Source organism: Phascolarctos cinereus, unplaced genomic scaffold (genome assembly GCF_003287225.1).
Source record: "Phascolarctos cinereus isolate Bilbo 61053 unplaced genomic scaffold, phaCin_HiC Scaffold_8;HRSCAF=390, whole genome shotgun sequence".
In the NCBI taxonomy this organism is placed as follows: Eukaryota; Metazoa; Chordata; class Mammalia; order Diprotodontia; family Phascolarctidae; genus Phascolarctos; species Phascolarctos cinereus.
This window is the reverse complement of record NW_027556291.1, coordinates 44254805-44272216: the sequence shown is the minus strand read 5'-3', so window position 1 is coordinate 44272216 and position 17412 is coordinate 44254805. Positions and strand designations below refer to the sequence as shown.

At 41.0% G+C, this 17412-nt stretch overlaps 1 protein-coding gene across 2 annotated transcripts in view; it reads right to left on the bottom strand.

The window, feature by feature from the left end:
* Positions 1-2816: 2816 nt before the first annotated feature.
* The window catches only part of HS6ST2 (heparan sulfate 6-O-sulfotransferase 2), a 282387-nt gene continuing 267791 nt past the window's right edge, over positions 2817-17412 (bottom strand). For both annotated transcript variants that reach the window (XM_020969878.2, XM_020969880.2), the window contains one exon: positions 2817-6867. In XM_020969878.2, the coding sequence (XP_020825537.1) occupies positions 6171-6867 (697 nt within the window). In that variant the 3' untranslated portion in view covers positions 2817-6170. The remainder of the gene's footprint in view (positions 6868-17412) is intronic.

Sequence of the window (17412 nt, the reverse complement as noted above, 5' to 3'; positions counted from 1 at the left end):
TTATGCTGATGACTCAGCTCCATTTATTAAGCACTAGTTTTTCTCTGAGAGTTAATCTCCCAATTGCTTATTGGACATTTCAAATGAGATGTCCTGTAGGCATCTGAAACCCAGCATGTCCAAATTGAATCCATCTTTTCCCTATACTTTTTCTCCTACTGAATTTTCCTATTTCTGTCCAAGACACTGTCCTTCTAGTCACCAAGGTTTATAACTTCAGTTTCACCCTTGCCTTTAACTCTCCCCCCACATACTCACTTAGTTTCCAAATCTTATTTCTACGTCTACAATCTCTCAGATATGTATTCTTCTCATTAGTTATATGGGCACCGCTTATATGCAGGGCCTCATCACCTTTAGCCTAGACTATTGCAATAGGCTCCTAATTGGCATCCCTGCTCTGTCTCTCCTCACTCTTATCAGTCTTCCATAAAGCTGGAGTGATTATAGTATATCTCAAGGCTCAGGACTGACCATGTCATCTCCCACTCCATAAACATCAGTAGCTCCCTCTTACCTCTGGGACCAAAATAAGTTATTTGGCATTTAATATACTTTTTACTCAGGACTCAACTTGGCTTTCTAGGTTTATTACCTATTACTTCTCTCTCTCTCTCTCTACACACACACACAGCCTATGTTCCAACAAAAATGGCCTTCTAACTGTTCCTCATACAGAGAGCTCCACCTCCCACCTCCATGACTTTACATTGGCTCTCTCCCATGCGGTCCATCCTTAACTCCATCACTTAGAATCCTTAATTTTCTGTCAACACTCAGCTCAGTTATTGCCTTCTGTGTGAAGTTGTTAGTGACTTCTCCCTAAAATCATCATGTATCTATTGTGTGCATACATGTGTATATGTGTCTATATGTATATACCTATACATATACCTATATAGCACCTGCCTCCCAGGGCTATTGTGAGGATCAAATGAGATATTTGTAGAATGCTTAGCACAGTGCCTGACACATAGTAGGTGCTTAATAAATGGCTGCATCTCTTATATATGTACATATTATTTCCCCTGGTTAGGCTGCAAGCTCCCTGAAGTTAGGAACACTATAGTCACTTTTGTTTTTGTATTCTCTGCAAATAATTGCAAAAACTGGCATTTAATACATTATTATTGAGTGATTCAGGATATCAATATAGGCCTCAGGCTGTCCATTCAACCTTTGATTAACTGACAAAACCTCGCAACCAACATTTCTTTACAAAAAGTTTGTGGTCAAATAGGAATTACAGAAGATTTCCATGGTTTTCTTTTCTTTTCTTTTTTTTTTTAAAGCCATTTGATTTAGGGGAATTGAAAACAACATTCTCTTTAGAAAATTGCAAAATAAACCTGAACCTGAAAACTTCAATATAATTAGAAAAAAAATTTTTTTTAATAATCTTAGAGGCTGAGAGGCAGATTTAGGTTCAATTCAACATGAAATGCACTAAAAATTTCAAAACCTGGCTCTGCCACTAACTAGGTATGTGACCTTGGACGTCATTAACCTCTATAGGCCTAGTTTCCTCATCTGTAAAATGAAGGGATGGACTAAATGACATCTGAAGTCCCTTCTGGCTATGTATGACTTGCTGAATTAGAGTTGTCTCAGATTAGAAGGCAATGCCTCACTGTAGTGGGGTCCCTGTCACTGGAGGTTTTCAAAAGAGTCTGGATGACTACTTGTTAGCTATGATGGAGAGGGGATTCTTCTTTGGGAATCAGCTGGATAACTAGATATTATCTGAAGCCCTTTCCAACAAGGATTCACTTTCATCTCTGTAGGTAGAAGGAACGGCAAAGCTATTTTTATTTCTTTCTGTAACCCTTTGGATAGGGAAGAGGACTTTTTTTTTTTTGGAACTGGCTACTCTTGACAAACTCCATCTTTCACAGGCAGCTCTGTTAACTAGTAAGATGAAATGGTATGTCTGAGGGCCTAAAGAGTTAAAAGAGGTATAGCTGATGAGGGGGAGAATGTGCTACCCCACTTCTGTACCTAGAGGCAGTATGGTACAGAGGAAAGAGCAATGGACTTGGACCCAGGGGAGACCTGCTTTTGAATTCTTTCCCTGACACTTAGAGGTGTGACCCTAGGCAAGTCATTTGATTACTCTGAGCCTGTCTCTTCACCTGTAATACGAGAATAATAATAATAACATCTGCTGCACCTCCACAACAGAGTGGATTTAGAGGAACAGATTTCAGATCATCTGATGCAACAGCTGCAACTTTCAGATGAGGAAATTGAGGCCAGTGATTTACTCATGGTCGCACAGACAGTAAGTGGCAGAAACTGTATGAAATATGAAATATAATGGATGTAAAGTGCTTGGCAAACCTTAAAGCACTATGTAATGTAATGTAAAGTATTGTGATGGGGTGGGGTGGGAGGGTGATAGAGAGACTTGAAGGCTGGCCTCAGGGTCAGGAAAACCTGCCTCTGATACATATTAACTATGTGACCCTGCATGAGTTACTTAATTTCTTAGGGCTCTAAGCAACCCCTTTAAGAGTATGAGTAACAGACAAATTGGTGATCTCCATTAGTGGCACGAAGCTTTCCTCATCGATGAAATCACAAATCTGGGGCTGTTCCCCTCACTGGGTCTCAGTTTCCTCCTCTGTAAAATGAAGAGGGCTGGATGAGACAACTTCTGATTTCCGTCCCAATGGACCTGAGATTATGAGGACGAAGATGGTGTCTTGATAGAGAGTTGAAAAAAATGGCATTCCTCGAGAGAAGTCTTTGATATGTTGCGGTGCCGCAGTTTTAGTGGCTGAAACCCCCCAAAATAATGACATCAAAGACTGCAGTTAAATTTTATTTCACTTCTATTATTACGTTACACAATCAAAATCATTGGAATGGTGTGTAAATCTACATAACTGGATGGATGTCTACAAGGAAAACCAAGAGGATTTTCTATGATGATGACAAACCTGTATCCTTATATTCAGACATCCCCATATATACAATAAACAGGCTAGACAAAGAAAACATATCAAATCGTTATAAACCATGCACACCACAGCATTAACACAATACACATCCTTAGCAATAGGCTCAAGTTTTGTCCCATTTATGACCTTGCCTCTCTCTTTTCCAAGCCAACATTTTCATTTTCAAGGACTCCAACACAGGCAAGATACGGCCATCCTGGTGTGTGGAATCTTCACGGGAAAATCCTCACTATACAGGAAGGGATGTTTGCTCTACCTGTCAAACACCTTCCTTTACCTTTTGAGTGGCTTTCCTTTTGATCCACTCTTCCCATTGGTCAGTTCTCAGCATCCTGGGACTGCAATACTACATCACACATAACAGAGCCTTTTAGCTATGCTGACACAAGCACAAAGCAATAGAAAGGAAGTTTAAAGCCCATTTTCTGCTTCTTGTCCAATTTTTTGACAGAATATCACTGATGAAAACAGACGCAAGCAAGAAGTGGACGCATGGTGACCAGAAAATAACAAGACTGATGGAAATAAATAGACCCAAACTTACACAACCAAATGAGTCAGATGATTTAGAGTTGGGTTGGACCTCGGAGTTAATCTCATCCAACCCCCTTGTTTTTACAGAGGGAGAAACTGAGGCCCGGAGAGGGGAAGATCCCCAGATCATATATCTTGAGCTAGAAGAGACCTCAGAAGTCATCTCATTCAATCTCTTTGTTTTACAGATGAGAAAATTGAGGCCCAGGGAGGTTAAGTGACTTGCCCAAGGTCACACAGGTAGTAGGCATCAGAGGTGGAATTTGAACCCTCTGATCCCAGAGTCAGTGGTCTGTCCACTGTGCAACACTGCCTCCCATAGCTAGGAAATAGAGCCGGAATTTGAATCCGGACCCTTAAAGATTACAAATCCAGGGCTATTTTCACTACACCACCTAGCATCAAGTGAGTGTTGCCCCCTTGCAAGCAGTCCCCTTGGAAAGCTACACGTGTGTAGCAGTCAGTGCTGAGCTTATTTATGGGACTTCTCATTGGGAACTGCTATTAGAAAGAGAAAATCCATCTCAATGCTTTAGAGTCACACTTTTTTGGGGGAGTTGAAATCATTTTCCCCCAGTATGATCATTTGTCTTATTCCCTAGATTCGATTGTCAATGGCCTTTGGCTGCTTCCAAAAATTAACTCCACTCTCCAAAGACAAATGATTTGCCTCCATGGAGGTGATCCAGAACAAAGCTGTGGGTGCCGGCAAACCTCTTTGGAATTAGTGAATACACCCCTTCCAAGGGGCCTTCTCCGAAGGACAATATTCATTCAGAGGTTCTGATCTGTTTGTTAAGCCCTCAGTCTTATTACCTTCTAGTCACACCCCCCTACCCCCATGAGTATGAAACCCATTGAAAATACATCTATTATTTCTAATCTCCTTCTATTACTCTCCAATATCAGTAACAAGAGGGTTAGTCAGCCAGCATAAGTCTTTAAAAGTGTAACAAAGCATGTAAAAGGGGAAATTCCAGCAATTACAAATACTTGCTAACATGGAAAACTTAGGACCGCACTAAATTCATACCAATATCTTCCTTTTTTTTCTTGCATGGAGATGTATACCATCTAATTATTTTTCTCTAGTCGTGTGATCTCCAAGAATTGTGATTTGTATTTACGCTAAGCTCAGCTGCAGAACACTTCTTTTCAGGCTGCCCAAAGTACCGAAGGTATAGTCTTTTATGCTACCATATAAGTATAGATCTGCTCATACACATGAAAACACTTTATAGTTTTATGATTATCATGACCTGTGACTGCTGAAAAGGATGACTTCACTTCAGGGATCCATGATTTCATCAGTGCTGCGACTCCTTCACCAACACAGATCATAAGCCTCCCATGACTTGGCAGCCCACCTTGGATGGGTTTCTGTGGCTGAAAAAAAAATCATCCCCTGGTGGCCAAGTCTCTGGTGATGAACCTTTTCAAACTCAGCTAAGCTGGTCCTTGAATGATGGACACATTGCTCTGCCACCAGGACCCTACTAATATGCAAAACTAACACTCAAGAAATAACTAGCCCGATTAGACATGTTACAGTAAAATGCACTGAAAACAAATACGTCAAGTTTCAATTCATTTCCATTTGATGATGAAAAACGTCAGCCACTGTTCTGGACTAATTCCTATTCACGAGCTTGGAGAGAAGGGCAGCACTATGTACATAGCAATATGATCATTTCATCAAATAAAAGTCCTGATTGGAATCTGGTATCTTGAACCGCAGGCAGTAGCTTGTATTTAACATGGAAGGATGACAGGTAGTCCGGTAGAAATGAGCACAATTTGAAGAAACCTTTCCTGAATGGGGAGTGGGATTCAAACCGTTACAGAATGCTTGAAATTACAGTGCCCTAAAAATGCTGGCCTTCGGTTCTTTATACTGGTGTTCAGTTCAGCAAAATGGCATTTGTTTTGTTGTTGTTACTCTTCTTCTTCTTCTTCTTTTCTTTTTTTTTTTTGTCTTTTTTGTCTTTTTTTTTTTTTAGTATGAGAGACATCCAGTTTTAAAGTCTTTAATAGCCGTGGGTAGAAACATTTGGACGTTTGGAATATTTCTTTATGTAACAAGACATGTGACTTCTCTTTTGATTTTAAAAGCCGATACTGTTTTCTGTCAAATTACCATCTTTTAGAGAAATTTTGAATTTTCTTTAGTTTGGCAAACATCACTAGTAGTTGCTGTTCTACTCAAATAGAGTCTTTTAAAAAAAATTCATAAGAAAATTAAAAAAAAAGATGTTCCCTTTTATTTATTGATTCTGTCCTTACGCTCATGCTTATCACTGGAAAGATGTTTGCGGTCAAGATTGAGTTGCATCATGAATAATTTAAATACCAATTCTTAGGCGTAAGTTAAAGGGTCACATTTTGTCTTTTCATTTTTTATCCATAACTAATTTAAGGACTCCTTGAAATATCTAAGCATCAATTTCTGGTAAGCCTGGTTTGGCATTTTGATTTCATAAGTAGTCCAAAATTTAATTACACATTAAGATTGTTTTACCCACGACATGAAATTGAAAGGCATCTGCAGAGGCAACATTTGAACGGTTTTTGCTTCCCCATTTAGGGAAGAATATGTTTGGAGTATTTCACTTTCTAAAATTCATTTTGTCTTCGTTGGTACTTTGGGGTTCAAGATGAGGTTTCCATTCCTGATTATCGCCATTTTTCGACATCCTCCACGTAATCAGTAGTTGCGTTGTCAGTTTGATCGTGCTTGTGAGCATGCCTGGTCTTCAGAATTTTCCGCTGCTCTTGGCGCTTCCGCCGGGCTTCCTGGTGATCTTTCTGTCTTGTATACTGATATCTTTGCAGGAAAAGGTCTTTTGCATACTCGTACAATTCCATGTCTAAAAAGTTGAGGGCTTCAATCCGCTTTTGAGTCTGCTGATCTATTTCCACGCTGGAGGCTCTTGTGTTGTTATACTGTGTAAAGGGTGAGATGAAGTTCATGTTGAAGGTTTTCTCAAATAGATACTGAGTCTTCCTTTGAAACTCAGTGAGCCCAAAGAAAGCCATGCATTTCAGGTTCTCTTTGGCGCTGTCTAGAAGAACTTTGTTTCTCTGCTCTTCTGGCATCACGGACAGATTGTAACAGCCAACCAGAGTCAGATCAGAAAGCATGCGGACCTGGCGATTATTGGCCAAATTGTAGGGACAGTCCATAAACTCCTTAAGAGAACAGCCAGACCAGTCATCCCCTGTGTAACAGCTGGGGAGCTCTTCAATAGTTGGAGACCTTCCATCACAGACATGCAAAGAGGCTTTCCAAGTTGCTCCTCTCTGAACATGCCTCCATTCACTCAAATAACGGGACACAGGGTCACGAAGGATGGTGATATAGTAAAAGTTCCTACATAAAAAAAAAAAAAACAACAGAAAGCAGATTAAGAAGAATAGTGTTTAGCAGACATGCAAATAAGATCCCAGTGAATGTGATTGAAAAGAGAATATCTTTCCAGAAACTGGGATCTTTCTATGTTTATGAAATTAGCTCATATATTTAGAGTAAGAAGGGACCTCAGAGGTCAAGTCTAACCACTTCATCTTATAGATGAAGAAACTGAGACTTGGGGTTTTGAGTGGATTGCCCACATAGATAAGATAGCAAAGTTGGGATTCAAACATGGATCCTTTGACTCAAAATCCAGATTCCTCCCCCCCATTGTACCATGCAATACCTCTAATATGATGCTTTCTATTCCTCTCCCTTCCTGCCTGTCTTCTATCCTCCAAGCCATTCTATTTCTGAACCAACTCCACAGGCTCATAAGAGCATAGTTCTGGAGCTGAAATGGACCTTAGAGGCCATATAATCCAACTCTCTCATTTCCCAGAAGAGGAAACTAAGGCCTGTGGAGATGAAGGCACTTGACCAAGGCCACACCAGTAAGTGTCAGAGGCAGGATCACTCTGATGGGCCACTTGCAACTTACCAAAATTGTAATATTGAGGTAAGGCCAGGACCTCTACCTTTGGCTAGCTGCTATAGGAGCCTGCAGAACTGAGATAAGGATTGAAAGGGGAGGCTACAAAACAACTGAGTACCCTTACAGGAAGTTTCCAGGGTGAGCAAGGCTAGGCATCTGGACCTTCTACCTTCAGGTGTTGAATATATTATCTTATTTAATAGAAGTGCTTAATAAACATTTGCTGAACTGAATATCCAGGCATGTAGAAAAACTTGCTCAGGTACCAGTCACAGGACTGAGGGAGATGGTGATGCAGTAAAAACTCTGAGAATGAGATGTCTCATGGGCAGAGAGGGGGCCAGAAGAGATGCAAAATTCTAGACCAGGGGTGGGGAACCTGTGGCCTCGAGGCCACATGTGGCCCTCTAGGTCCTCAAGTTTGGCCCTTCAACTGAATCCAAACTTCACAGAACAGATCCCCATCAATAAAAGGATTTGTTCTGCAAAACTTGGACTCAGTCAAAAGGTCACATCCAAGGACCTAGAGGGCCATATATGGCCTCGAGGCCACAGGTTCCCCACCTCTGCTCTAGATTGTATTAAAATTCACAGGACCAGGGATGATGATGAAGAGTAATTTGCAAAAAATGTATTTTGTGTTTAGCCTAGTAATGTGAATGCTAGAACCACAGATCATTAAAGCTGGAAGGGGCCTTAGGGAGCATCCAGGCCAGTGCCTTCATTTAATAGGGGGGTAAAATGAAGCTCAGAGAGGACAGACTTGCCCCAGGATATTCATGCACATATGTCTAATATACCAAAACAGGTAGAGATAATTATAACTAATGAATATTAATTAATGTTAACAAATATCAAAAGCAACAACTATAAATATTCAATCATTTTAAAATCTATTTACTCATTTAAAATTAGGTTAATAAGCTTTCCAACCATGTCAGTTCTGGGGTGTCACCTTTCCACAGCTGCCATGTCTACAAGTTAGATGGACAGGTTAATTTAATCCAATGGATTCTTAAAATAGTTATATTCGAAGACTATTTGTTAAGCATCTGTGCCCACTTGGCTCTGGAAAGCAGTGGAAAGTTTCCTGCCCTCCCTCCACGTGTCCATAAAGGGGAGGATGCTCCCCCAGCACTGCTAAACAATTGTCTGTGAGCAAGAAATGTTTTTTCCTGGTTTTGTTTTTCAAAGAAGAGCCACTAGATGTCACTGTTCCACAGGAGTCTGCCCATAACCATAGCAAAACTGTTTCCTTGCCCCATCTTTCTAGAGGGTGCTGGGTTAGAAATGGCCACTTGGATTTGGAGCACTGAGGAAATGAAAAATGTTTCTGGGTAGGGTGAAGGGGTGAAAGCGGAGAGAAAGTCAGGGACATGGAACAGAACAAGGCCTAAAATGTCTCTTGAAAATACAACACATTTTACCCTGGAATACTTCAAAGGCATACACTTAAAAATTGTTCCAGCACAAGGGGACCTCAAAGACCATGTATTCCCCTGGGGTTGGCAACTTGTAGCTGTGGAGGGTCGTGGGTCTCTAGACATATACACTTGTCTTTTCTGGCCTCATTCATTCATTCATCTTTACTTGTATGTCAACTCATTTCATTAACCCATAAATGGGTTGGGTACCATCAATCCTGGTCCTTATATACTGTAAATTAATGAATTGCCAACCTTCAGGGGCTGGTATAGCTCAGACTTAGGGCTCTCATCAGTGTCCTCACTCTCTCCCCCTTACCCTCCCCAATGGTCAAAAAAACCAGCCTCTACTAGGGTATTCTGTTGGGGCCTCCTCTTAGTCATTGCCCATATGCATCAACACTCACCATCTCCTCAGGGATTGCTACTACCATCCTTTTTTTCCTTCCCAACTCTCTTCCCTCTTGCCCCATAGTTTATCAGAAGGCTAGGTTCTCCTAGCTTCTAAGGTGGCAACAGAGATAATCATCAGACTAATGTGATAACCAAAGCCTTAGGTGTCCCTTCTGGAATCTACCTCCAATTCCCAGGCCACACACGCATTTATCATAAGGCTCTCCTGAGACAATAGAAATTTGGACTTTTTATCCTATTGTATTAGTCGTATAATTTAAATAAAATAATGGAAACATAAAACAGCACAGTTTGGTATAAAATTTCTGGCATCAATGGAAAATTATTATTAGTAATAATAGCTGACATTTATGTAATGTTTTCTAGCTCACCAACAAATCTGATGCTTTTGGTCCAAGTTTTAGTCTGTTTCCCTATGATGGAAGTAGTACAAGTTATCCTCATTTTAGAGATCAAGACATGGGCCCAGAACTCATAGGTAGAAAGGGATAAAGATAGAACTGGCACAATAATAGGACCATAGCATCTGGGAAAGAACTAAGAGATTATCTAATCTAACTCCCTTATTTTACAAAGGAAGAAACTGAGGCCAGAGAGAAAGTGATTTGCCCAAGGTGACTCAATAAGTAGTAAGGCTAGAGCCCTTCCCTCCCTCCCTCTAGTTGGAGAGAGTGGCAGGAGATATCTGAAAGCTCCTCCCAGATCTTCTACCATTTGAGGAGGGCACTCAGGGAATCCTCCCCATCACTTCCTACCCAGCTACTTTTCTAGACTTCATCCTCTCCAGAAACCTATCAATCTGCAGGATGAAATCAACTCAGAAACTCATACGTCATTACTCTGTCTCTGAGGCCCCTCCTTCCCTCTGGTTGGAGAGGATGGAGGGTAGATATCTGGGAGCTCCTTTCTCCCAGGTCCTCCATTATTTATTTAATTAATTCCATTAGGGAATTCTCCTGGGTCATCATTTCCCATCTGGGTTCCAGGACCCAGGTGTTCCATCATGCCCAGGTGTCCTGTAACCTCCTCTATCTCCCTGCTATCCCCCCTCAGCTTTTCAGCTTCTTGTTATGCGTTGTCATCTCATATTAGATTGTAGGCTCCTTGAGAGCAAGATGTGCCTCTAACTCTGACTCTGTTGGGGTAAACAACACAACACAACACAACATAACACAATCTGTGTTGTTTACAGATCGGAAAATACTAAGCGTATTGAAATGCTCAAATGGATCTAAGATCTTATCAATTCGAATGTTCTTTCCAAAGGCTTATGACCCATCATCCGTGCCTGCCCTATCTGGATAATTCTTGTCCATATCCTTCCATAATTTCACCAGAGGGAGTCTATCCAATGGGCTGGAGGCCTTCCTCAATTTTTCCTGACATAGTAAGGATATTAGTAGAGCATTCTGGCTATCCATCTGTCATCCCTCACCCTTGTCACATGACCAGAACATCTTTTCTTCTTATCTTATATTTCCCTAACAACGCCATTTACGTTTGTATTTCAAAGTTCTGTACTGGACATCAGGTATAGCCTGCATGAAAATTCCTTCCCCTCCCCAACACACACACACACACACACACACACACACACACACACACACACACCCCTCTACATTGCCTCTGTGTGATAGTCATTTTCAATTCTATCTAAACTTCTGTTCCTCGTCTCCTGGTCATAAAACAACATTGGTAAAAATTTGGTATTTAAAGGATGGGTCTTTGTTTTTGTGAAAAGATGGGGAATCATGGAAGGAGCTTTTCAACTGCCCATTTCTTCATGTTTCATTCTAGGTCCAGCTCCTTGTACCTCTGGACTGTCTGTCCCAGATCCACGGACTGGTGGATAAGCTCTATGTGTTATCCACCAAAATGCATTTCATAATCTGAGCAATAAGTGGTCTTCATCTACTGGGTCTTTTCTCTGTCCGGCCACACTCTCTCGAGTGGTTATGTAGCAACTCACCAAGACTTAACAACTGATTAGATATGGGGGAGTCATTCACTCCACGAATGCCAGCTGGGATGATTGGAATAATGATGCCCAGCATCTCATGTGACTTTTACAACCACACTGTGAGGGAGGTACTACAGTGATTTTTCCCATGTTACAGATAAGGAAACTGAGGTTCAGAGGTCCTATTATAAATTCAAGGCTTTCCCCACGACACCACTGTTGCTTTATATACTGTGTATATACATACACACATGCCAAATAGACTTCATCAAAAAGTCACACTCTAAGGACCTAACTAAAAACTGTTCTTTTCCCTTACATGATTTCTAACCCCCAATCTATTGTGGCTCCCTGCTCTTTTTATAGCTGAGAAAAGTGAGGCCTACAGAGGGGAAATGACTTTCCTCAAAGTCAAAAGTCAACAATTGAGAAATCAGTCAGACTAGCTGCAAAGAGATGGGGTGGTGGTAAGCTGGCTTTGTGTTCACATTTGCCATGCCCTAGGACAGGATATTAAAACATGTTGGAAAGGACCTGCTTACCTATGACTTGAAACTGCCCACACCTCTGAAAAGGAAGATTGTAGGCCTGCAGGGAAGGTTGTCTTGCCTCCAGGGAGCCCATATGCACTTCATCGTGAAGAGCTGGGAGAATACATATGACACTAGTGCTGGGGCATGGGAGGGGAGGTGGTCCCCTTTCTCCCAGGGCCATTAGAGCAAAGAGAATCCTCTGGTGTGACTACTTGGAGGTAAAATGAGCAGAGCTGCCCCCTCCCTTCCCAAGGAAAAGGCCTCTTCCTCTGGAGGGCTGGAGTCTCTTGGAGATTCTGGGAGACAACTCTCAGAAGAGTTTTGCTTGTCTGGACTGTACTGATTTATTACAAGAGAGCGCATTTCGATGGGAGGGCAGGCATCATTAAGAAAGGAAAGAAGAGAGTATTCATAAGACACTGAAGAAGGAAAACAAAAAAGAAATCCAGATAAATTTGGGAGAGATGACAAGGCTGGTTCGCTCCCTTGAGCTCATAGCCTAGCTAGAGGCAGATGAGTGGAGAGAGTGAGGCAATGGATAGAGCACTGGGTCTAGAGTCAGGAAGACAAATTCAAATCCTGCCTCAGACACTTACTAGCTGTTTGACCTTAGCCGAGTCATTTAACCTATGTTTGCCTCAATTTCCCCACCTATAAAATGCGGGTATTAACAGAACCTACCTCCCAGGGTTGTTGTGAGGATCAAATGAGACAATCTGTAAAATGCTTAGCACAGTGCCTGGTGTGTTGTAGGCACTATATAAAGGCTCGCTATTATTATTACTATTACTACAACTACAACAACAACAGCAACTACTACTACTCCTGCTGAAGCTACAACTAGTAGTAATAGTAGTAGCAGTAGTTCCTTCCTGTGTGCTTTCTGTCTAGGGCACCACTTTCCCTTCAGACTCATGCTGAGCTCTGGCATGATTGTATTGATCATGTTCCTAATGTTTACCAGCCATTTTGAAAATATCAAAGCCTGCTTTGCCAACAAAACTGTATACTCTAAGGTCATAATAGGGACCAGAGAAGTTTATACCTGTAAGTCAACATAAATATATCTTTAATTACACCTTCAGTATAACAACATTTGGATTTTGTGCTTGTAGGTTACGGGCAATAAGAATACTGATATCTCTACACTACACCATTGGATTAAGGAAGGACTATGCTTAGATTTTCCCAGATATTATATAGATGGCAGTGAGGGTATATGCCATTGTGAAACTGACTGTGGCAGAATGGATCTCCTTCCCTTGCTAATCATGTCCAAATCATCAGCAGCAAACTTCGCATCACACAGAAATGACTTAGAAAAGACAAGTGAGCAGAATTAAGGTTAACTGATGTCAATAATGAGTACGCCTCCACTAAAGTCCTTTGATGCCTCACTACATTCTGGGGTGAGTGACCCTGGGCTTTTGAAAACTGTGGCAAAAAAAGAGTTAGATCTGACAAGTCCAACCAAGCTGGAAAGGCCTTGAGTGTGGTCTGGGTGATGGGCTATGCCTGCCATCTGAGTGAAGGAGGAGAGAGGAGATAGAGGAAAGGGGAGAAAGGAGATAGGAGAGAGAAGAGGAGAGGAGAGAGAGAGAGAGAGAATATCAGAGCTGCTCATAAAAAAGCATCTAAGACTTTGAGGGGGTGCAATCTGGGTTGAGGGAAGGAATAATTTAGAAGATCTGCAAACTCACTGATGTGAACATTCCTGCCAATGAGGCTGATCACAATCCATCCATGTCTGCCCACACTGCGTGACTCTTGTAAACAGCAGGAAGCTAGATGGTGTAGTAGATAGAGTGCTGAGCCTGGAACCAGGAAGATCTGATTTTGAATCCTGCCTCAGACACAAGTTGTGTGATCTTGGGCAAGTTACTTAACTGCTCTCTGCCTCGTTTTCCTCACCTGTAAAATGGGAGTAATACTAGCACCTAAATGGGGGTAATATTAGCATTATAAGGATTAGAAAACATACATAAGGCACTTTTCAGACCTTAAAGCACTGTATAAATACTAGCTATTATCCCTCCATAAGTTTGTGACAAGGAGTCTCACATGCTAGGGGCCTTCTTTGCTTTCTCCCAACATCTAAGGGACACTAGTGAACAATGTGAATTGTCCACCAGTTGTCCTTTGCTCTTATTTATCTGTTTTTCCCCTTAATTGCACATTTCTATGATGGCGATCATCCCATCACTTCTGTATCATTCCTCAACTCTAATGTCAAATCTAATTGTGCTCACACCCGCCATGGACTTCTCCATTGCCCTTCTCATGATCTACAACTTCAATTTTTTGGACAGGGTAGTATTCCAATGCTTACAGCCATATATCATCACTGGAATAATGTTGTTATTTAAAAAATGGATCTTTGTTCCATCAAGAAGCTTGGGATGATTAAAAACCCTGCACAATTTCCCAAAGGCTGTCTGCTCTCTTGCCTCCTATTCAGTTCTGGGCCTGTCCCACTGTTCATTTGTGATGTCTGTCCCAGATATATGTACTGACTGATAAGCTCTATAGGATGTCTATCTAATGGTACATCACAATCTGGATAATGGTCATTTTCATCAATTTGGTTTTCCCTATATTGATAATTTGGCCCAGTTCTTCTGAGGGATTATGAATCTCATTTAGATGGATCTGTAATGTTTCTGGGGCTTAATATTGCAAGTCTGCTACATCATTCTCTCCACCTTCCACATATCATTAAAATAATACTAAATAAACCTATAGGTACTATAATTGAATCAAAAGTAATTGTGTTGAAAAGGGAGTTTAGCTGTGAATTTAGAGCCCTGCTATATTTCTTATGTACAGAAAGAAATCCTACCAAGAAGAAGCTGATTATTTAAACTAGCATAGGAATATTAGAGTCAGAAGGGACTTTTCCAACCCCACGATGGCCTAAAGGATGAAACTAGACATCCTCTCCCCTTTTTTTTAATCTCCAGAGTCTGCTAGACCCCTGAGATTACATGGTAGTGCTTTCTTTAGAAACATTTCACAAAGAAAGATGATTAAGAGGATAGCCATCTAAAACAGACTCCAGGGGCAGGCACACCATGGAAACTGGGAAAGCTCCGTGTGGGCTATTTTGGAGCCAGGCACCCTAAGGTTATTTTAGACAAACCATAAGGAGAATCCAGGTTATGATTCTGTTATTTTTTTTTTTCACAACAGCACAGGAAAAAAATGTTCCTCTTTTTGCTAAACTAAGGCTGCTTGCTCTCCTTTAGGCCACATGCTCATCTAAATGAATTCTAATATTGTTTTAAGTGGCTGAATGATATGAAATGTGAACATTGGCTCTTCTATGCCAAGAAGAATTCTGGAATAATGAAGGCTGTGAGTTCTTTGGACCATAAAACTATTGCTCAGGAGAACTTTCTTTACAGGTATTATAGAATTACAGAATTTTGGAGTTGGGAGGGCCATTAGTGGCCATCTGGTCCAATGCATACTTGAAAAAGAATCCTCTCTACAACAGAGTGTGTCAGACTCAGAAAGCTCTCAGTAAGGCCTGGAGATTAAATTGTAATTGGGACATGTTTAACAAAATAAATAAAAATACAGTACAGCCTAGATAATATTAATTTGTGGTTTTATGTCAACATGAGGCCAGGATGTTCTATTTGAGTTTCACCTATGGCACTCCACAACATAGTTGTTAAGTGGCCATACACTTATCCATCCCAGTCAGTCTTTGTCTGAAGACCTCTGGTAAGGGGAAACTCACTAATCCCATAGGCAGTCCATTCCACTTTTGGATAAGCTCAGTCATTGGGAAGTTCTTCTGACCTCAAGCCTAAATCTTCTGCTTCCCAACTTCTACCACTGCTCCTAATTCTGCCCCACTGGGGTCAATCAGAACAAAGCTGATCCCTCTTGGACAGATAGTCTTTCAAATACTTGAAAGGCATTTAGATTGCAAAAGGCCCACCTAACATTGTTCACGGAGATAGAAATGTTCAAAAAAAGTAACAAAAGAGAATGATGCTATATACAATTATCAATAAATGGAATTAATGTAATGCTCTATGGTTTACCAAGTCCTTTACATACATTCTTTCAACAGCCTTGCCAAGGATGGGTAGTCTAACTGTTATTATTCCCCTTACAGAGATGAAGGAACTGAGTCTCAGATAAGCGAATGAGATGGACCTGTTATCTGAAATAAGATCACAGATTTGGGGCTGGAAGGGACTTCAGAAGGCATTTAATCCAATTCTCTTATTTTACAGAGGCCCAGGAAGAGGAAGTGATTTTCACAAGATCACATATGTGATAGGTAGCAGAGCTGGGGTTTGAAATCATACTCTTTTTGGTCAATTATAGTCTGTCAATAAGCATTTACAAAATGCCTACTATGTGTCAGGCACTATGCTAAGTGCTTTCTGATTACAAGCCCAGTGTTCTTCCAACTACACTACAGCTGGATCATTAAATTTTTGTTGTTCAGTCATTTTAGTCATGTCCAACTCTCTGTGACCACATTTGAGGTTTTCTTGGCTAAGATAATGAAGTGGCTTGCCATTTCCTTCTGCTCATTTTACAGGTGAGGAAACTGAAGCAAACAGGGTTAAATGACTTGCCCAGGGTCACACAGCTAGGAGGAAGTATCTGAAGCTTTGAATTAAGGTCTTTCTGACTCCAGGCCTGGCATTCTATCCACTACAGTGAAACCTAGCTGCCCAGATCATTAAATAACACAGCTTAAATGATCATTTTATCAATCAAAAAACCCCCACCAAAAGCCTATTATCAATTGTGGTCCCCCCTGGCAATAGTCATTGGTGTAATTAATAGGAAGGGCTATTAAGGAGATAAAAATACAAATAGAGAACAGACTAAGAGCTCTACTAGGGGCATTTGTTATGCAGGAAGCATGGTTCAAAAGTACCTCCAGCAACAGAGTCAGCATTTTGAGGAGATTAATTTCTTCTTTTCCCTCAGTACTGTATTTAGTTCAGTATTTTAGGAAGGAAGTTAATAAGAAGATGGTCACCAGGATAGTAAAGGAACTCACAACCAGGCCATATGAAGAAAGAAATTCATGGAGGCCATGATAGTTGGCTTCAAGTATTTGAAGGGCTATGAATGAGGGCTTAGACTTATTGGGCTTAGCCTGATATGGCCAAACTAGGAACACTCAACAGCAAGCATTTATTAAGCACTTACTACATGCCAGCTAGACACTTACTATGGGCCCCTAGGTGGTACTGCAATTGATAGAGTACTGGGCCTAGAGTCAGGAAGACCTGAGTTCAAATCTGGCCTCAGACACTTATTAGCTGTGTGACCCTGGGCAAGTCACTTCACCCTGTTTACCTCAGTTTCCTCATCTGTAAAATGAGCAGAAGGAAAATGGCAAATCACTCCAGTATCTTGGCCAAGAACACCCCAAATGGGGTCACCAAGAGTTGGACATGACTGAAAATGGCTGAACACCAACAACATGTGCTAGAGGCTGTGCTAAGTAGGTACTGAGATACACTGTACTAGAGCAACAGGAAGAAGTTACAGAGAAGCTGATTTAGGCTTGATGTAAGAAGGAACTTTTTTTTTTAAATATAAATTTACTTATTGTTAGTTTCCAACATTCACTTCCACAAGATTTTGAGTTCCAAA